Genomic DNA, 21,955 nt, shown 5'->3' with positions numbered 1-21,955 from the left:
ATCAAAGTTTAGACTCATCATTTACCAGTGATATGGTTCTGGGAAAGTAACTTAACTTCTCAGAGCTAAGTCTAAACTTCTTACTTGTAAAGTGGGGGCTTACATAAGACAAAGCATGTAAAATGCTTGGTATTGTGTCTACCAGCATGCAACAGCAAATGGAAGTTCTTGCTCTCCACCAAAGATCTTTGAGAATAGAGAGCCCTGCTTCACCTCTGACACTTAGGTGGCTTCCGGCAGACCTTCCCCACAACTCACAGCAACACCATATCCTTAACCCACTGAGCGAGTTCAGGGATTGAACCCACATCCTCATGGATACTAGTCAGGTCTGTTATTGCTAAGCCACAATAGGAACTCCTTTTGGGGGATAATTTGAGGCTGCTGTGGGTAAATATCCACAAGTTTCTCAGAAGCTGGAGTTCCTGTCATGGCACAGCAGAAATGAATCCGACTAGGAACCATAGGTTCCAGGTTCAATCCCATGATCTCTGACCTCACTCAGTGGGTTAAGGATCCGGATCCGGCGTTGCCATGAGCTGTGGTGTAGACCACAAGTGCAGCTCGGATCTGGCATTGCTGTGCTCTGGCGTTGCTGTGGCTGTGGCATAGGCCAGCAGCTGTAGCTTCATTTAGACCCCTAGCCTGGGAACCTCCATATGCTGTGGGTGCAGCCCTAAAAAGCAAAAAAAAAAAAAAAAAAAGAGTGATTCTCAGAAGCTGAGAGAGTCCTTTAGGCATTACTTTCAATCTTTTAGGGATCTGATGAAGGGTTCTTACAGACATACCCTTGATTTGAGTTTGGCCTCTGACTCCTTTAAGTTAGAAACAATTACCAGCTGGGAAAACTGAAGATAAGAGACAGTTACATCCACCAAACCAGCAAATTCTTGGGTTTCTTTATCTCCTCCAGATTCTACTTGTAATCTGCTTGTAAGTTGAACGCTGCCTTCTTTTGCGCATCCATCTCTTCTGTGCGGTATCAGGCAGCGTTCAGAGAAGCCAAACGGCACTTTGAACATTCTGTCTGGAGATCTCCTTATCATATATTTTAAAGTTTATTAGGTACGTTTTCTTTCAAGTTTCCAGGCAATGTTTTGCCAGTTCTTCCATCATTCATCACACATGTTGTCCTTTCTCCAGCCTCTAATAACTATTTTCTCACTTCTTTCTCAGCCTCCAGCAACTGTTTGTTCACCATTCCTCCAGGCTTTGCTAACAGGCTCTTTGGGGGTTTTCCAGCTTCTAACCACCAACTGGTCCAAGGGCAGAATTCCAAGAGCATGAGAATGGAAGATACAAGCCTCTTGAGGTTAGGCTCTGAAGCACTTCTGCTACATTTGATTGGTCAAAACAAGCCACAGGGCCATTCCAGACTCAAAGAGTGGAGAAAGCAGACTGCTCTCTTAATGGAAAGAGTTATAAAATATTGTGACAATGTTTTTTCAGTGTGCAGCAGACATCTTTACACTAGCATGTGGATACATCTTTAGAATAATTTGCTAGAAGGGAACTTTCTGAGTCAAATGCAAATATGCATCTGTGAAATATTGCCAAGCCACCCTCCACGAGGTTATCCCAGTTTTGAATCTCACCAGCAGCACCTGAGGGTGCCAGGTGAGATTTCCCCAGATCTCACAACACAGTGGGTTATCCAGATTTTTTTTCTCTGCCAATCTGACAGGAAAAAAATGACATCTTCTGATAGTTTTAATTTGTATTTCTCATATACAAGTGAGATTGGGAATATTTTATTTATTCAAGAGCCAATTGTATTTTTTCCGCTGAAACTGACTACGTTTGCCATTTTCCATTTGTTTTATAGGCATGGCCAAGCATCTCTGAGCACACACATGAGCATCAGCTAGAACACATATGTGTTGGTAGTCGGATACGATTCTGGGACAGGCTGTCTTGAGTCTCTGCACTCAAAACTTCCTTATATACCCTGGTTTGGTCTGGCTGAGGCCACAGACTCCTCCTTTGGGAAAGGCCAGTGGCATGAGACCATGATGAGCTCAAAGGGACCACATGGATCTCTAGCTGGAGAAGACCTCAGTTTCTAGATATTTTTTCCCCAAATTTTGCTGCCTCCAGAAGAGAAAGTCACACAAGTAGAAGAGACTCCTGAGTCCTAAGTCTGGAAGGACTGAGATGCCTTCAGTTTCTTTAAAGGGGCTTAAGGAGGACTGATTATAAAGAGAGCCCTGTTTATGTGTTGTGATGGATTTGTGTAGTTTGTGGGCCCTGCTGTACAGAGTTCTGCATTGAGGTAGAACCTGTGTTTGAGTCTAGTGACCTTGGGCAGGTAGAAGATGTCTTCCCTTCACCTCACTTTCTTTGCCTGTAAAATAAGGGTGATGTTACCTGTTTAGAAACTCAAATGTGGAGTTCCATCGTGGCTCAGTGGTTAAGGTACCTGACTAGTATCCATGAGGAAGCAGGTTCGATTCCTGGCCTCACTCAGTGGGTTAAGGATGTGGCATTGCCATGAGCTGTGGTGTAGGCCAGTGGCCACAGCTCTGATCTGACCCCTAGACTGGGAACCTCCACACGCCACGGGTGCAGCCCTAAAAAGAAAAAAAAAAAGTTAAAAATAAATAAATAAATGTATTTAAAAACAAAAAACAGAAAAACAACAAAAAAAAAACCTCAAATGTGAAAGCACTTTGCAAAGGTAAGTTGCACAAACATCTGACACTCTGATGTTCTCTAGAGATGCTGGCAACCATCCAGGATCAAATGGGTATCGTAGGATCTAATGCAGACTGTGGAAATTCAGTGGTTCTAAACCATCATTGCCGGTAGGGCACCACTGTTTCTCTCAACATGAGATACTGAATAATGTTGCCTAATGTCTTCTCCTGCCACTGTTAGAGCCAACTGAGATTAAGTGCACAGACTCCACACTACCAAGTGTGCCCGAGACTTCAGGCACCAACTGCAAGTTCAGGGATCCTTAGGGACACCCTCTCTTCGGACCAGCTGTCTACACATTAGGAAGCTCCCATGACCACTTTCACATTCAATACTCTGATAGGATGCCTCACAGAACTCAGGATTTATGATTCAAGTTTTATCATAGTAAAAGGATACAAATTAGAACCAGCCGAAGGAAGAGATATGTATTGCAGGATGTAGAACTCAGAAGGTTCCCAAAGCACACCGTGTGGTAATTAGGCAGACTGTCACCACCCAAGAGCTCATTCACATGCTTTGTGTACTTAAGAAACAGGAAGAAGCCAGTGTGACTGGAATTAGGGGACAGCAGTAGGAGATGAGCTCAGAGAGGCAGGTAGATGGAAGCAGAAAGACCACTTAAGCCGTTCTCTAAATAATCTGGGCAAGAGATAATGGTGACTTGGAACTAATACTATTGATATATTACTATTCACTTATGTCTGTGATTTACAGTAGGATTGGCTCTTTGTGCTGTAACTTTATATGGATTTTGGCAAATGTATGTCATATATCCATGCGTGTATGTCAGTATCAAACTGAATAGTTTCATTGTCCTAAAAATACCCTGTGTTCCACCTCCCCATCCCTCCCTCTCTGCCCAATCTCTGGATACCACTGATCTTTTTTATTATCTCCATAGTTTTGCCTTTTCCAAAATAGTTGGAATCACACAGTGTGTAGCCTTTCAGACCAGCTGCTCTCTCTGAACCATAAGCATTCCTTCATGCCTTTTCATGGCCAGATAACTCATTTCCTTTATTCACTGAATAATATTCCATTGTGTGGCTGTACCACAGTTTGTTTTTCCATTAACCTACTGAGGGACTTTCTGGTTCCATCCTATTTTTGGCAATTATGAATAAAGCTGTTATACATACTCACATGCAGGTTTTTGTGTTGACATAAGCACCATTGCTGGATTCTGTGGTAAGACCATGCTTAGCTTTGTAAGTGGTTGACCTGTTTTGTATTCCCACCAGCAGTGAATCTGAGTTCCTGTTGCTCCACAACCTTGTTAGTATTTGCTGTTATCAGCATTTTAGATTTTAGCCACTTCTAATAGGTGTGTAGTGGTATGTCATTTTTGTTTCAATTTGTAATTCCTCAGTAACATATGACATTAAGCATATTTTCCATTCATATATCTTCTGTAGTGAGGTATCCTTTCAGATCATGTGCCCTTTTTCTAATTGGGGTGTTTTCTTATTGTTGAGTTTTAAGTGCTCATTGTGTATTTTAGATATGATTCCTTTATCAGGTGTTTGTTTTACAGATATTTTCTCCTGGTCTATGGCTTGCCATTTTATTCTCTTAAGTCTATTACTTTTGATTTAAAAAATATTGTGAACATCTCTCTAATTCATTTACTACATCATATTTCTTGTCAGCATAATATTTCATGGAATGAATATAGCAGTGTTCATTTAACCAATATCTTACTGCTGGATTAATAGATCCATTCTAGTTGTTGGTATTGCACACAATGTAGAGGTGAAGCATCTCATAACTGAATCTTCATGTGCAGTCTTATTTTCTCAATATACATTTCTCAAAGTGAAATAGCTAGATCAAGGGGTTCTTATGTTTTTTAAGCCTTCGTTATTTACTAAAATTTTTCTGCAGAAAATTTCTCCCAGTTTACATTCTTATTAGCAGTAGAGAGAGAGTACCTGTCTCCCCAATCTCTTAAGTAGGTATTATAAAAATGTTTTAGAAATGGAAATAGCTTTCTTTTTCTTCTGAATCAAAATAACTCATGCTTATGCTTATGCTATCATTTAAAACTACTTGCAAGTTGAAAGTTTAAAAATAGTATTTCATTCTTCTAATTTGTATTTCTTTGCTAACGAAGTTAAACATTTTGTTGGAAAAATATATTATCTTTAGTCCCACTTAAATGACATTAATATAAGGGATATGTCAGGAATTCCCGTCGTGGCTCAGTAGTTAGCGAATCCGACTAGGAACCATGAGGTAGCGGGTTCAATCCCTGGCCTCACTCAGTGGGTTAAGGATCCGGCATTGCCATAAGCTGTGGTGTAGGTTGCATACGCGGCTCAGATCCAGCGTTGCTGTGGCTCTGGTGTAGGTCGGCAGCTATGGCTCCGATTCTACCCCTAGCCTGGGAACCTCCATATATGTGGGAGCGGCCCTAGAAAAGTCAAAAAGACAAAAAATATACATATTTTTATATATAAGGGATATGTAATAAATGTGTCATGATAATATTCGTAAAACATCGCTTGAATATTTAGTATTCAACCTGGTACTTTGCTGAGTGTTAACATAAACACAGATAGAAGGATCAATCCTTAACCACTAAGAAAACACAGTCCAAGAGAGTCAATGGCCAGTCAAGTTTATTGAGTGCCTACTATTTGCCTGGAACTTTTTTTTTTTTTTTCTTCAGGGCTACCTGAGGCATATGGAAATTCCCAGGCTAAGGGTGAATCAGAGCTGCAGCTGCCGGCCTACGCTACAGTCATGGCAACACCAGATCTGAGTGGTGTCTTGGATCTACACTGCAGCTCATGGCAACACTGGATCCTTAACCCATTGAGTGAAGCCAGGGATCAAACCCACATTCTCATGGATACTAGTGGGCTCCTTAACCCACTGAGCCACAAAGGAACTCCTGGAACTATGTTTTTATAATAAGTTAACTGAGGTATTAGTAACGTACAATGAACTGTACATATTTAAGTGTACCATGTGATAATCTCTAACATATGCATGCACCTGTGAAACCATCACCACCATCACCTTGTTTGTTTCCCATCTCAGATTCACTGTCCTTTATTTTCCGAAATCCTTTGTCTTGAAAACCATTGTTTCATATCTTTTGTCTGGTTTCCTAATTATTCCAGGTAGGAGGGTATATCCAGTCCCTGCTGCTGCATCTTGGTTGATGATAAAAGACTGCCTGGTGCTATTCTAAGTGCTGGGTCTATTAGAAGGGAACAAATCGAGAAAATCTTTGGCTTCAAACAACCTACATTCTCAAGGTGAGGGATAGCAAACAATAACTACATGAAAGCAAATTAAATTTTCTTTTCTTTTCTTTTCTTTTTTTGTCTTCTTGCCTTTTCTAGGGCCACTCCCTCGGCATATGGAGGTTCCCAGGCTAGGGGTCAAATTGGAGCTGCAGCTGCTGGCCTAACCAGAGCTACAGCAATGCAGGATCTGAGCCACATCTTCGACCTACACCACAACTCATGGCAACACCAGATCCTTAACCCACTGATCGAGGTCATGGATCGAACCTGCAACCTCATGGCTCCTAGTCGGATTCGTTAACCACTGAGCCACGATGGGAACTCCTAAATTTTCATAAATAAATGATTTCAGAAATGTGTGTCAATAAAATAAGATGGTAATGTGATAGAGATGCAGTAAAGGCTTTCTCTGGGGAGGTGACATTTGAGGTGATGACTTATGAAAAAGAGGCTGTTACTTGAAGAGCTAAGATAAGGGTGTTCTAAAATAAGGACGAAAGACAAGTCCAAGGCCCCAAAGCAGAAATAAGCTTGGCTTGTTTGATAGAACAGATATGAGGTGAGAGTTGCTGTAGGGTATTTGAGGTGGGAGATGAAGTTTGTGTGGTAGGTAGGTTGAGCTTAGGGTGAAAAGTGTCTTGAAGATCAACTATCAATCCAACTAATTGCTGCATAACAAAACACCCTCAAAGGTAGTGGCATAGAACAACAGAAGTCGTGAACTTTACTCATGAATCTGGAGGTGACTGGGGTCAGCTATGCAGCTCTTGCTGTCTCTTGTAAGGTTGCAATCAGATGATGGCTGGGGCTGGGGTCATCTCAAAGCTTCTTCATTCCCATGTCTAGAGCCTATGCTGTTTATTTTACATAAATAACTGGAGGCTGGAACATTTCTGGCTTCTTGTCTATCTTTCTCTCTGTGTGTAGGGAATCTCCACATGGACTTACGGCAGCCCAAGTTCTTACACAGTGGCTAAAGATCTTCAGAGCAATTATATCAGGAGAGACTGGTAGAAGCTTCAGGGTATTTTCTATTCTAGCCTTGTAGTCACACAATGTCACTCCCACCACATTTGGTTCATCAAGGTGGTCACAAAGATTCACCCAGGTGGGAGGGGAAGGAACATAAATTCAACTTCTTGCTGGAAGAGCGTCAAACAATGTGCGGATAGGTTTTCACTTTGTTGTTGTGGTGTAGGGCTGTACCTGCACCATATGGAAGTTCCATGCTAGGGGTTGAATCTGAGCTGCAGCTGCTGTCCTACGCCACAGCCACACCAATGCCAGATGCAAGCCGCGTCTGCAAACTACACCACAGCCCACGGCAACGCTGGATTCCCCAACCCACTGAGCAAGGCCAGGGATCGAACCCTCAACCTCATGGTTCCTAGTCAGATTTGTTAACCACTGAACCTCGACAGAAACTCCCAGATAGGCTTTTAAATCACCACACTCACAGTGAAGAGTTTGGATCATATTTTTACAATGGGAAGACATTGGTGGGTTTTTAACAAGGGAAGGATCAAGAATAGCAAACTACTCTTGAACAAGAAGGAGGAAGAAAAGAAAGAGGAGGAAGGCTTTTTTTAATTAAATTATAGTTGATTTACAATATTGTGTTAGTTTTAAGTGTGTAGCAAAGTGATTAAATATATATATTTCAGATTATTTTCAATTAGAGGTTATTACAAGATACTGAATATACTTCCCTGTGCTATATAGTAAGTCCTTGTTGTTTATCTATTTTATTTATAGTATTTTTTATCTGTGAATCCCATACTCTTTATTTATCCCTGCTACCTCCTTTCTTGTTTGGTAATCATAAGTTTGTTTTCTACATCTCTGAGTCTGTTTCTTTCTTTCTTTCCTTTTCTTTTTTTGCTTTTTAGGGCTGCACTTGCGGCATATGGAGGTTCCCAGGCTAAGGGTCAAATCAGAGCTAAAGCTGCCAGCCTACGCCAGAGCCACAGCAATTGTGGCCAGATCCAAGCCGCATCTGCAACCTACACCACAGCTCATGGCAACGCCAGATCCTTAACCCACTGAGCAAGGCCAGGGATCGAACCCAAAACCCCATGGCTCCTAGTCAGATTCCTTTCCACTGAGCCACGACAGTAACTCTGTGAGTCTGTTTCTGCTTGTATATAGATTCATTTGAATTTTTAGATTCCACAAATAAGTGATATCATATAGTACTTGTCTTTTTCTGTCTGACTTCACTAAGTATAATATTCTCTAGGTCCATCCATATTTTGGCGAATGGCAATATTTCATTCTTTTTCATGGTTAAGTAATATTCCATTGTATATCTACACATATATATATGTATATATACTACATCTTTAACCAATCATCTGTTAATGGGCATTTGGGTTGTTTCCACGTTTTGGCTATTGTAAATAGTGCTGCTGTGAACACTGAAGTGCATGTACCTTTTCCAATTAGAGATTTCATTTTTTTCAGATATGTACCCAGGAATGGGATTCCTGAATCATATGGTAGCTCTATTTTTAGTTTTTTAAGGAATGCTCATACTATGTTCCATAGTGGCTGCACCAATTTACATTTGAGGAGGAACTTTCTGTACCTAATATGACTTAATATAAAGCTGGTGTGACCCACTTAAGGCAGTGTGATAGTACCACAAGGAACACAAATAGAAAAACAGGTAAATAGACTGATGTAATAGAAGAGCCCAGAAATAGACCCATGTACATATGGACGCTTGATTGCAAGCGAGGGAAGGACAGGAAAGGACAGTCTTTTCAGTAAATGGAATTGGAGTAATTGTGTATCCACATGGAAAGAAGGGAGAAAAGAAGGGAGGGGGAGGTATATACTCTGCAGAGATACTTGCACATACGCACTGGGAGACATGTACAAGAATGTTTACAGCAGCATTATTCATAAAATCCTAATTTAGAAACAACCCAAAGATTCAACAATAGGAGGATAAATAAAATAGGAGATATTCATAAAACAGTATTTTACAGCAACAAAAATGAATAACTGCAGCCTCATACAGATGAATCTTAATTAAAACATAATACTGAATGAAAGAAGCCAGACCCAGAATACATGCGATTTCATTTCCAAAAAATTCAAAACTTTTCGTGACATATAATAAAGTGATAAAAACTACAAGAAAGGCAAGTCAAGATAGCGGATATCTTAAGGGAGCTAAGGGATAATGTTGGTAAGGGATTGTAGGGCAAAGCTTCTAGAGTTCTGGCTACATTCTATTTTCTGACTTGGGTGGTGGTTATACAGGATTTGCTTTATAATAATTCACATAGTAGTTGTACATGAATGTTTTATGTACTCTTACATAGGCATGTTATAGTTCACAAGAAAAAAGTTTTAAAATACCAGTTTCACTTTGGCTACAGTGTAAGCAGGCAAGTATGTAAGCTGCAAGTCCAGTTGTCCAGTAAAGACATGAGGGAGGCTGGGACCAGGGTTGGGAAGTAGTCAAATTTAGGAAATAGTTTAGAGGCTGAGGTAACAGGACTTAATATGGAATGTGAAAGGAAAAAAGATAAAGCAACAAACATACTGATAGTCATAAAACACAGTGAAAGAGTCTGCAAAAGAATTAACAAAGCTTTTGAGATAGAAAATATTAACATGAAGGGCTAAGTTGTATGAATGTATTAGATAGAGGTGTTCTGTCCAACTGACTGGGGAGGCTTCATATAAAACCTGGTAAAACAAACTTGATACAGATTGTGGAGGAAATCGATGAGGGGAAGATACAGTTAAAGGGAGTACTGGATAGTTTACAGGTGGAATATTTGTATTGTTCTGTACTCTCTTGGAACATTTCATATGTTATCTTTCAAGTAAGTTTTTTTGTTTTGTCTTGTTTTTTTGGCTGCCTAGTGGCATATGGAGTTCCCAGGCTAGGGATGGAATCCCAGTCGGAGTTTCCACCTAAGCCACAGCTGAGGCAACACCAGGTCCTTAATCCATTGCAGCTGGCAGGGGATCCAACCTGCATCCCTGCCACTGCAGACACCCTTTGATCCTGTTGAACCACAGCAGGAACTCCTCAAGTAAGTTTTTAATCTAATTATGACTACCATTTGGATCCACAGTAAAAGGTGTAGCACATTATTCTGAACACAGTAGCCATTCCATAAGTCCAGTTTGAACAAAGTCATCACACAACTCCTGGAATCCAGGATCATCCACTGTAGTAAGCCAACACCATGACCCCATGATCCTGGCCCACCCAGCAGTGCTTCTATACCTTGTAACACACTTAATAGCTTATACATTATTTGGCTTTGTTTTAACTTCAGGATGTTGCTGGAAATTTTATTTTTGATACAAACTTTTCTCATAGGGTAGACTGATAGGGGACATATAGAAATAATGTCTAGAAACAGAAGTTTGTGGGAAGGGAGACTTTCCAATCAACCCACTTTACCTAGGAAGGCTTCCTGGATGAGTCAGAGTTGACTTGAGAATCATCCAGAAGTAACAATAGAAGGAGGGAGGATTTTTTTTGAGATCTTCGTGGATTCAACTCCTAGCCTGGGAACTTCCATAGGCCGCAGGTGCAGCCCTAAAAAGCAAAAAAAGAAAAAAGAAATGAGAACTGAAAACCAGAGGTGTAGAGAAAGTAACAAAGGGAAGATTATATATCAACTAGAGTTCAAATAAAGTAGATAACAGCAAATGCTCAACATATTTACATGATCCAAGTACCATTCTATACCTGTATAGAATGGGCTATAGCTGTATTAATTCATTTATTCTCCCAACAATGCTGTGAGATCATCCTTATTTCACAGGTGAAGAAATCAAGGCACTGAGAAGTTGGCTAAGGTTGCAGAACTAGAATTTGAAGCCAGGCATTCTGACTCTAGAATTCATACTTTTAATGGAGGAGCTAGACTATATCTTTTTCTTAGAAAAAGAGGAAGAGATGGCATAAATGTTGCAATTCCTTTCTTTTTTTCTTTTTCTTTTTCTTTTTTTTTTTTTTTAAGGGCTGTACCTGAGGCATATGGAAGTTCCCAGGCTAGGGATCGAATAGGACCTGCAGCTGCTGGCCTATGCCACAGCCACAGGTTTACCAACGCAGGATCCCAGCCTCATCTGGGACCTACACCATGGTTCACCATAAAGCTGGTGTTGTGCAAATGCAGATGGAACGGGAATAGTTGGTTTGTAATCTGCTGGGCCACAACGGGGACCTCCTCTTTATGTGTCTGCATACTGCTAACTTAATAAGTCATGGTGGCATTTTAATATGACATATGACAACGTTTATCTTCTCTACTTCATCCCTATTGCTTATTCTTTTGGCTTTCCATTGACAACCATGTCATCCTCTGGTGTGATTCTGAGTTAAAAATGTAGCTGCCCTCAGCTCTATTTAAAAAAAAACACACATATATCTGCTATTTAAAAAAAATTGCATAGCCTATTCATATTTGAAGAAAAAAAAAAGGGAGCTGGGGCTTTTAAGTTAAAGATCAAGATAAACAATTAGATTTTTGGTTTTGAAGAATACTGAAATACCTTACAGCGATGTATTGGATTTGGTGTGTTAATGTTCATTAAATTGAAGCACTTTATGGAGCAATCAGGACGGATTACCCCTAATTACCAGAGGTCACTAGAGCTGTCATAATTGACAGTCGCTTTTTAGTCTCCTTACACTCTAGCGTATAAACCCTGAGGGAATAACATGCAACTGCCAAGTTGGGAGGATGGAGAATGGTATTGCAAAGTAACTTTGCCGCAGAGCCCGGAGTTGCTTGAAGCTACTGTGCAAGCGCAATAGACATTTAACTATTCTACAAACTGTCACACCCACTCAGACTAACTGGAAAATAGATCGTAACTGGAATCAGAGTTGCTCTTCAAATAATACGCTTGGGTTTCTTGAAAAGCTACAGCGTACGAACGCTAACTCTGGTTCCCAAATATTTTTTATCTCTCCCTGGAGCTTCAGCGCCTTCCTGGATGTACCCTGCGCAGAGTTCCCCAACCTCCTCCTGGGACATCAGCCTCAGAACCCCGAGGCTACTTCCGAGCCGGGAGAGACAGAGAGGAGGGAGAGGAGAGCGAGCGAGCGAAATGGTCAAGTCCTCCTTAACTCCGGGCCCCCTCACGGGCCTCACCCCTCCTCCCGGGGGCTGAGATTGGAGAGGAAGTGGGAAGGCTCCAATCTGTTCTTCACACCAGCGCCCTCATGCCCCCACCCTTCTCCTCGGCTCGGGGCTTCGGCTCGCCTCATCCCCGCCTCTCGCCCAGGGAGAGGAGCGGGGGGCGCGGCAGGGCTCGCGGAGAAAGACAGAGGTCCGCAGAAGGCCTCCGCGCGTCAGCCGGAGCCCACACCCGCCAGTCTGCAGGCGAGGCAGGCCCGAGGGCAGCCCCGGAGTCCGCGGCGGCCGGATGCGCGGACGCGTCACTTCCGGGCGGTGCAGCGGCGGCCGCTTGGAAGATGGCTGCGCCCTGTGGCTCGGAGCTGCCCGCCAACTCGCCGCTAAAAATCCCGAAGATGGAGGTGCTATCCCCGGCTTCTCCTGGTGGCCTGAGCGACGGAAATCCCTCGCTGTCCGACCCTTCCACGCCTCGGGGTGCCTCCCCGCTCGGGCCAGGCGGTGCAGCGGGCTCGGGGGCAGCGGCGTCCGGGGGTCTCGGGCTGGGGCTGGGGGGCCGCAGCGCCGCCTCGTCCTCGGTCTCCTTCTCCCCTGGTGGCGGCGGTGGCGGGGCTGCGGCAGCCGCCGCCGCCGCCTGCCGGGGCATGTCGTGGACGCCAGCCGAGACGAACGCGCTCATCGCAGTGTGGGGCAACGAGCGGCTGGTGGAGGCGCGGTACCAGCAGCTGGAGGGAGCCGGCACGGTGTTCGGCAGCAAGGCCCCCGGGCCAGCCATGTACGAGCGCGTGTCCCGGGCCCTGGCCGAGCTGGGCTACGAGCGGACCCCGTCCCAGTGCCGGGAGCGCATCAAGGTAACCGGCCGCCCGGCCTGGGGCAGCGAACCAGAGGCAGAGAGAAGGCGGGGAAGCGGGCCTCGGGGGCGGGGGCCGGTCTGAGCGCAGGGCTCCCCTCCGGGGCCCGGTGGGCGATTCGCATCTCCTCCGCCTTTTTCTTCTCTCCCTGGGAAGGGGGCTTTTTTCCAGATGGCCGCCAGCCCGTAGGTTTCCTGAGTTTGAAGTTGGGCGTGCCTGCCGCCGCCCCTCTTTCTTGCCAATTGAGGATGTTCCTGCGCTCTGAAGTTGGTTGTTTCCTCATTGTGCGCCGGGCGGCAGTCCCCGTACCGCCGGCGCTTCTCGCCCCCGCCGCCGGGGCCTCTCGCTTTGTTCCAGGCCAGGGGCTCCCAGGCAGAGGCTTACCAGCCGGGCGGGATGGAGAAAGGGTGAAGAGGGGGCCGCTGAGCCCCCAGTTTAGGAATTTTCGAGCGAGTGGCAGTGGTAGAACCTCACGAAAAGCGCCTTCGGACCACTGGCCTTTGTGTCACTTGTCTTCAGACTTGAGCTTGTTTCTAACTCAAAAGACGAGTAGGTCTTGAGATGCTTTGGAGAATTGGAAAGGTTTGATTGTAGCCAGATAGTGGATTGTTTTCGCGGAGTTAGTGGCACAGTTAAAAGTTTGCCTGGCTGGTAGTTGGTCTGGAGCTTGGAGTGTGATGCTTCCAGAGTTAGAATGGCTTGCCCTGCTGTGTTTCTGACTACGCTCTTTCGTGAAAGCCAGTTTTCCCCTGCTTTAGGTATTGTGCCGGATGTGGTGGTAAGTAAAGCTCTTATGGTGCATCTGGCTCTCCTTGTGCATCTGAATGTTTAAATACAGAGGCTTCATTTGGGCTGGAAATTTTACCACCAGCCGGGTTATTGTTTTGCTCTTCCTACTGACTTTTAATCCAGGAGTTCAGCTTTGTATTATTGGCAGACATGGAGTTGTTTTTTAGGTAAGCAGAGTCCCTCTTCACAGTGTCTGCTAAGATTCTGGTAGGATTCTTTATCCCAGTTTTCACGGAACCACTTCTTGTTCAGAATCTGTGTACTTCTTTTCTGACAGGGATGACAGGAGTTTTTTGGGAACTCCTTGAGGGGTAAAAACCCAGTAGGAACTACCATAATTGAACTAGAGAAAGGCGATTGCTCCAAAGTTCGGCATATCTTGGTTCAGTTAATGTTCATCTGAGGACGTCATTGCTTGGAAAATTTGGTGCAGAAACGAAGATATTTCAGACCTATTAACTATTGTTCTGGGAATTTGGCACTCCTTTCTCAGTTGCAAAATTAAATTGGCTTACCTGATAACATGTTCTTTTGGATTTCCCCCCACCCCCTCTTGAACAAGGATGTCGTTAGTCATTAACGTAGTAGCTTATAGACAGGGTTAAAGTAGTAGCTAAGAGTAGCCACTATCCTCTGAATCTCATTCGTTGTTCTGTTCAAGGTTGTTAAAGTTAAGTTTGGGGGAGAGTTTTTGTATTGTGCTGCTTAGCATCTATCCATGAACTTTTATTCAGTTTAAAGTGCAGTTTAGGCATTTGTAATTGTTTTAGCTTGATTGACTTTTGTCCAAGGAAATTTCCCACTCAGAAGGGAAAAGTGGGAGTTCCCCTGGAGGCGCAGCAGAAACGAATCCGATTAGAAACCGTGAGGATGCGGGTTCTATTCCTGGCCAATTAGTGGGCTGGGGATCCAGAGTTGCTGCGTAGGCAGGCAGCTGTAGCTCTGACTGGACCCCTAGCCTGGGAACTTCCAGATGCCACAGGTGTGGCCCTAAAAAGCCAAAAAAAGAAAAATTATGTCATCAAAACCTCATTGATTATAAATCTCACTGGTTGTAAAATTGTTTCTCAAATGACCAGGAGATCTCTAAGTTGGGTTGCATCTTTGCCCATTTATGAGAAGCATAATCTAAAGCAAAGAAAGGAATTTGAGCTTCTCTGAAGAATTTTTAAAAGAGGATCACTCTTCTGTCTCCAAGCAGTTAAGACCAAATTGACCTCTTAAAATATTTTGAGGATAGATGATGATGGTGGATTCTCCAATCCACAGTAGCAGTTGGTGAGAAAGGCAGATAACAGCTTTTTTTTTTTTTTTTTTTAAATGCTCTTTTCCTTAAGTGATTTCAACCAAGGAACCAGACTTCTTCATTAACGATGTTGGTCTTTCCTGCCAGAATTATAACCTGTAAGGACAGGTTTTGGTCTCTCTTCATCAAAGTCTAGAAGGAGAATTTTGGAAAGTATAAAAATCTAGAACAGTGTTACTGCAACTTTAGATTTTGAAACATAGACTTTGAAACCCAAATACTGCATTAAAAACTAAGCTCAGTTCCCCTTAGGAGACTTAATATGAAAATATAATCTTAAGCATAGAAGCACACGTGGTGACTGAAATCATAGTCTTACACAATTATAAGGTGGATGGCCAAGTAATCCAGATTATAAAAATAAAAATACCACTTTAGAAAATTCTCAGGGAATCCCAAACCCTCCTAGTTTCAGAAATGCCAATTTAGAACAAATAATTCAGAAATCTCTTTCACTTTACCATGGTAGTGAGAACTTCAGAAAGAAATTCAGTAATCCCTTTTAAAAGCTTTAGAATTTGCAAAATAGAAACAAAGTATTGCAGTAAGATACTGACCTAAAGGAACATCTTGTACAGAGGAAGGTAGCCCACTTAATTGTAAACTCATGTCAGGCTCACAGGGAAAGAACACCATGTGAGTCAATTACGTTTCTGGTCTAATGTTTTTTAAATATTGATCAGAATTCAATTATGAAGACTCAGTAAATAATTTCTTCTAAGTTTGAAAGGAAGGAAGATACGTAATAACTAGTTTTTCCCTGAAACTTTCCCTTAATCATAGCTTTAGCATATTGATGCTGCAGACTTCACCTCATCATACAAGGCAACGGAAAGCTGAGTCCTGTCCCAGTCTTTTTCCTCACCACCTTCCTGAGTAACCTTAAAATTGAGTTAGCAGGAGTTCCCACTGTGGTTGGAGTTCCCACCTGTGTTGGATTCTAGGCCTGGGTTAAGGATCTGGCATTGCTACAGCTGTGATGTAAGTCACAGCTAGGGCTTGGATTTGATCGATCCCTGGCCTGAGAACTTGCATATGCCTCAGGTGTGGCCAACAACAACAAAAACTGAGTTAAGGACTCTTGGATTTTGCTGCTAAAGTACTACTTTAAAATACTATCCCGGAGTTCCTGTTGTGGCCCGTTGTTGGTATTTGTTCAGTGGAAATTAATCTGACTAGGAACCAGGAGGTTTCGGGTTGGATCCCTGGCTTCACTCAGTAGGTTAAGGATCCAGTGTTGCCGTGTAGGTTGCAGATGCGGCTGGGATCCTGCGTTGTTGTGGCTGTGGCGTAGGCCGGTGGCTACAGCTCTTATTAGACCCCTAGCCCTGGAAACTCCATATGCTGCAAGTGTGGCCCTAAAAAAAAGAGCAAAAAAAAAAAAAACCAAAAAACTATCCAAGTGAATATACATGCTTCTTAGTGCACAGGATTTTAACTTAAAAACAGATATGAACATTTTTTATTGCTGCAAAGATTTTTCATTTTGAAGTCTGACATGGCCCGTTGTTGGTATTTGTTCAGTCATTTGGATAAAATAGGGGTCTTTGAGACTGCCTTGTTACACATTATTGTTTAGTTCTAGAGTTTTGTTCCTTTTTGTTTGCCAGAAGAAAATTAGTCTGCTAGCAATTCCAACCTAATTTTGGAGTCAGAAAAACAAATAGGTGCTTTTCTGTTCAGTCATTGCATGACTTTTCTCCTTTTCTGTAGGCCTTGTCTTCAGATCTCCATTCACCAAATACTTGAGTGTCTACTATCTGCTGGATGTTAGGGTGAAGAAAAGAACTGTAATAATACACATCCAAGAGCTTACAGAGCTTAAGTCTGTATATGTACATCCAAGAGTTAAAAAGCTGTACAAGACCACCTGGGAGATGGTAGGCAGTGTAGTACTTGATTAAGTGTGGAATGACACAAGCACACAATAAGTATGATGACTTCAAAGGAGGGAGAGATCTCAGCACAGTCCACACTGTAGTAGTTGAAAGATCTATCTAGACTTCGAATTCATGAAAGCATTCACTTCTGAGCCAGATGCTGTATTCACACTTCACTCAGTTAATCTGATGCACTGCAAAACTCATTCTCAAGTCCCATATTTTTGGGTGTTCTCCAAAAATTTGCCTCTTGAGAGTTGGCTTTATGTCTTTGAAACAGATGTGTACTTCTAGCTCTGCCTCAAGAAGAAATGCAAGGTGATTATATGACCTAAAAAACTTGTCTTGGCTGGATCAATGCTAGTTGCTCATCAGATAAATTTAAAAGCCATAGGGAGTCTTCTGCATAGCAAGCAAGATGATTACTTTTTAAGGGACATTCCTTATAACTGTTCTTCAGTAATTCATCATAATCTTTGGAACAAATATTGTACTTGCAGACAAATCACAGGATGGTATATTTGGTCTTTCATTTTAGCTATGAAGACTTGTCATTAATTGTCTGTGAAAACCAGTAATGCAAAGATAACTTAGAGCCAAAAGATAACGGTCCCTGTATAAGCATTTTAAGACTCTCCCTATCTCTGAGGACTTTTTTCTGGCGTTTGTAGACAAGACTTACCTTCTGCATCATTGTTGAAAGATTTTCAAGAAATATGGTATAGCACTCAAAGTGTTCCTAAGAATGATTTAGTCAGATTCGTTTCCTTCCGTTTCTGTTGTTCCCAAGCCATTCCCACCCGAAAGCTTTTGTGTTCCAGTTTGCTTGTCTGCTTGTGAATCTGACAGAGGTTTGATATGTATCCTAGTAGACCATCCTAGACTACCAGCCATACATTTATATTTAAACATTCAGTTTTAAAGGTAAGAAATCTAACAAGCAAACGTTAAAACTGTGGCTGAATAGGCATCTGAATTTATTTCCTGGCATCTTGGGAAATCTGCTGACAAGCGGAGTAAAATACTGTGGATTCCTCACTAAGGGAATATGTAAAAGGGAAACAATGTTTAGAAAAGTACAAAACAGTGCTATTCAAGAAAACTTTCCGTAATGATGGAAATATTCTCATCTACTGCATTTCACTGTGATGCCAGCAGCCACTTGTGGCTGTGGAGCTTTTGGAATTTGGTTAGTGTGCTTGTGGAACTGAGTTTTTAATTATATTTCATTTTAATTAAATTTTAAATTACAAATAGCTGCACGTGCCTAGTGGCTACCATATTGAACAATGTAGGTAAAAAGTTGTCACTCATAGAGTTCCCTTGCGGTGCAGTAGAAGTATCTGGCATTGTCACTGCAGGGGCTTGGGTTGCTGCTGTGGCACAGGTTCGATCCCTAACGAGGGAACTTCCATATGCCATGGGCACTGCCAAAAACAAAAACAAAAACTTTGTTAGTCATTATTTTATGAAAGGATTCTCTTGGCTACACACTCAAACTTCCAGGGGGAGCCCAAAGTTCCTTCTTCTTGCCCTCCCTGTCCTTTTACCCCTGAGTAGGAGGAACTTTGATAGAAGTCAGGAAATATGGTCCATCATTCTAGGAGAAGGAGCTTTTCGTGTAAGAAATGAAGTATTATAACCTCAGTTGGCTGGGCCAAACCATGTCATATTCTTGGTTCTCTAGGACAGTGCTGTCCAGTAAAACTTTCTGTGCTGACATGAGTGTTCCATATGTACACTGTCCAAAAGCCACTGGCCACAGGTGGTAACCTAACACTTGAAATGTGGCTAATGTGACTGTGAAACTGAATTTTTAATATTTTAATTAATGTAAATAGCCATATGTGGTTAGCTAGTGGCTGTTGTATTGGCCAGAACAGCTTTGGAATAATGGTGTTCAAGCTTTTTTGCTTATGTACTACTAAAAGAATTTTGGAATCTTTGCTCTCTCCTGAACATTTTTAAGCTGACATTAAAATTTCTTCATAATATGTTTGAAAGTTTACAGGAAGCTAACAGGGTATAAGACATATTAAATCTAGTATAAGATGAAGATGGGCTGTAAATTTTACTGAATAATTAATACTTTGAATCTAAAAATTTCATCCCAAATTTGTATAAGTTTTATTAAATGTATCAGATAATATCCCACTTACATTTAAATGAACAATATCACTTAACCAATATTGCTTTGGCTATTGTAAATTCAGTGGCCAGGCTTCATGGCTAAAAAATACAAGACTGGAAATGATAAGAATTCCTAAGGTTTAAGGCGCCTTGATCAATCATTAAAGAAGGTGTATAGGTACCACAATTAAAGACCCCTGCTTTAGAACTTTGAGCATCTTTTCAATATCTTTCTTGGCTGATGTAGTAGGCCTGGGCCCTTGAAATCACTGCCTATGGGAAACAGGAGACAGGTGTGGACCTTAATTTTTGGCTAAGCCCAAGCATCTGTGGGAGGATTTGGGAATCTTGCCCACTCCTTTTCATCAGACTCATCTGAAGATTCATCACAGGCTTTCTTTAAATATTAGGGTATGAAATATGGCCTTCATCTTTAAATTGTTTATCGAAAAATATTTGAATGCTTCCTGTCGCAGACCCTGGAAATACAGCAGTGTACTATTTACTGTCAAGGTGTCCACCTTCCAGTGAACAAGTCAAGCTACTAAAGCACCAGTTGCAGTACTGTGAGCATGGTTTGTGTATTATGAGGACATTAAGCTCATGGTGTGGCAGGCACTCAGATGTACAGGAAAAACGTGTCAATTCAGGCTTTGGAAGTGGATCCTGAAGGTGAGGAAGGGAGTAGAGGTAGATCTGCAGTTGGGGTAGAAAACTCAGCAGCTGAATAACCTAGAATGGTGCAAATACAGTAAGATATATTTCGTCCAAGAATCCAAAACTGGGGGAGTTCCTGTCGTGGCCCAGTGGAAATGAATCCGACTAGGAACCATGAGGTTGCAGGTTTGATCCCTGTCCTTGCTCAGTGGGTTAAGGATCCAGTGTTGCTCTGAGCTGTGGTGTAGGTCACAGACTCGACTCAGACCTGATGTTGTTCCAGCCGTGGTGTAGGCTGGCAGCTGTAGCTCAGATTAGATGCCTAGCCTGGGAACCTCCATATGCCGTGAGTGCAGCCCTAAAAAGCAAAAAAAAAAAAAAAAGGAATCCAAAGCTGGAAGCATCCAAGTAATTCAGTTGTTCCAAAATTTTAAGTGATGAGGTATTTAAATAGTCGTGCCTTTTGAAGTTCCTGCTTTGGCACAGCGGGTTAGTAATCCGACTGGAGCCGTTCCGGTCACTGTGGAGATGCAGGCTTGATCCCCGGCCTGGTGCGCTGGGTTAAAGAGTCTGGTGTTGCTGCACCTGGCTGGAAACTTCCATGTACCATGGGTGTTACCATTTAAAAAAAAAAAAAGTTCTGCTGTGGCTCAGCAGGTTACAAATACAACTAAGTATCCATGAGGAGGCAGGTTTGATCCCTGGCCTCACTCAGTGGGTTAAGGATCTTACGTTGCTATGAGCTGTGGTGTAGGCTGCAGATGCAGCTCAGATATTATGTTGCTGTGGTTGTGGTGTAGCCTGGCTGCTGCAGCTACAATTCAACCCCTAGCCTGGGAACTTCCATAAGTTTTGAGGGCAATGCAGCCCTCAAAAAAAGAAAAGTCATTTGTTTTAATTGAAGAACACTTTGCCATAATGCTTGAAGGTATGCCTTAGATGGTGTCATCAAGGACCATATAAACAGGTGGAGCAAATAGTTTAGGGATAACAATATAGTGGACATACAATTCTAGAAGTTGATCTGTTTTGATAAATAACTTTTTTATAGTTTGAAATCAGTTATGCAATATCCATTATATGTCATATTCCTTTATATAATGGAAAGAAAAACCAAAGCAGTGCATCTTTTTGAACATACAAGAAGAAATATGTTTTACCCTGTGGCCTAGTATTCACATAACATATATATGAAACAAATTTCACAAAATAATAATGCTTATATAGCATTTACTATGTGTCATGCACTGTTCTGAGTGCTTTACAAATATTAACTTATTTAACCCACATAATGACACTATACTTAATTATCTATGGGCAGTACACTTTGGTATATTTGAATATAGGTCTTCTAGCCCCAGCACCTCACTCGAAAGCACCCAGCAGGTGCCTGCACCTGGCAGGTCCTCTTTTTCCAGCCCCCTCCCCACATCCTCCTGCTCCACCCCAGTGCTTTTCAGCATTGCCTCCCCTGGTACCCCAGCCCCTCTGGTACCTCAGCTTTCCTCTACCCCAGACACACTCTCCGTTGTCTCCAGAAGTTCCCTCACCTAGAACTGGTGCAAAGAACACCTGGGAGGATGGGGGTGACCGCACCCACTGGTACTGGGCAGTGGGCTTACTCCTTGGGGACTGGCAGCTCAGGGTCACATTGGTCCCCACACGGGGCACACCCTGGAGGTGGCAGGATGGAGGAGCTGGAGGCACTAGGGGAAAGGAGACAGGTTGAAAACTCACATCCAGGGGGCCAGTGGCAGCCCCTCCCTGCTCCCACACACTGACCCCCTGCCCCCTCCCCCAACCTTCGCACGCAGGCATTTGGGGAGAGACCTGCCTGACCTCCCTCCCATGGAGGCCTCCCACTTACCCAGCACATTGAGTTCTAAAGTATTGGTGCTGTGACCTCTGTCAGTGCCTTGGCTGTCCTGCACGTTCACAGAACAGAGGTAGGACCCAGAGTCTTTCTCCTGGAGGCCCTGCAGCCGCAGTGACACATTCCGGGAGGGCATGGAGTAGACCAGGGACACGCCAGGCTTGCTGGATGTGGCTTCACTGATGTATGGCAACACTTGGTGCGGGGCAGTTAGATAAAAGAGGAATAGAAGATAATGAGGTGAGATCAAGTTTTTTCCATTATCGTGCTACTTTGGACTTAAAGTGTCAAAATTCCAGAAACATTCATTTGAAACAGGTCATGTCCCAGATTTCTGGTGAAATGTTTTACACTATATAGTTCTGGATAGCTAGAGCCTGGGGTTTGAGGGAA

At 42.8% G+C, this 21,955-nt stretch overlaps 1 protein-coding gene across 6 annotated transcripts in view; it reads left to right on the top strand.

The window, feature by feature from the left end:
• The first annotated feature begins 12,052 nt into the window (after positions 1-12,052).
• Positions 12,053-21,955, top strand: part of MSANTD2 (Myb/SANT DNA binding domain containing 2) — a 31,070-nt gene continuing 21,167 nt past the window's right edge. For 2 of the 6 annotated variants that reach the window (XR_007130690.1, XM_047752150.1), the window contains exon 1: positions 12,053-12,927. Coding sequence is in view for 5 of the 6 variants with exons in the window: in XM_047752150.1 (XP_047608106.1) it covers positions 12,166-12,927 (762 nt within the window). In the remaining variant the exon portion in view is untranslated. The remainder of the gene's footprint in view (positions 12,928-21,955) is intronic. The other 4 variants (XM_047752151.1, XM_047752152.1, XM_047752148.1 and 1 more) reach the window with 2 other exon arrangements.

The sequence above is a fragment of the Phacochoerus africanus genome, chromosome 11 (assembly GCF_016906955.1).
Source record: "Phacochoerus africanus isolate WHEZ1 chromosome 11, ROS_Pafr_v1, whole genome shotgun sequence".
Classification (NCBI taxonomy): domain Eukaryota; kingdom Metazoa; phylum Chordata; class Mammalia; order Artiodactyla; family Suidae; genus Phacochoerus; species Phacochoerus africanus.
This window is presented reverse-complemented; position numbering and strand designations above follow the sequence as displayed.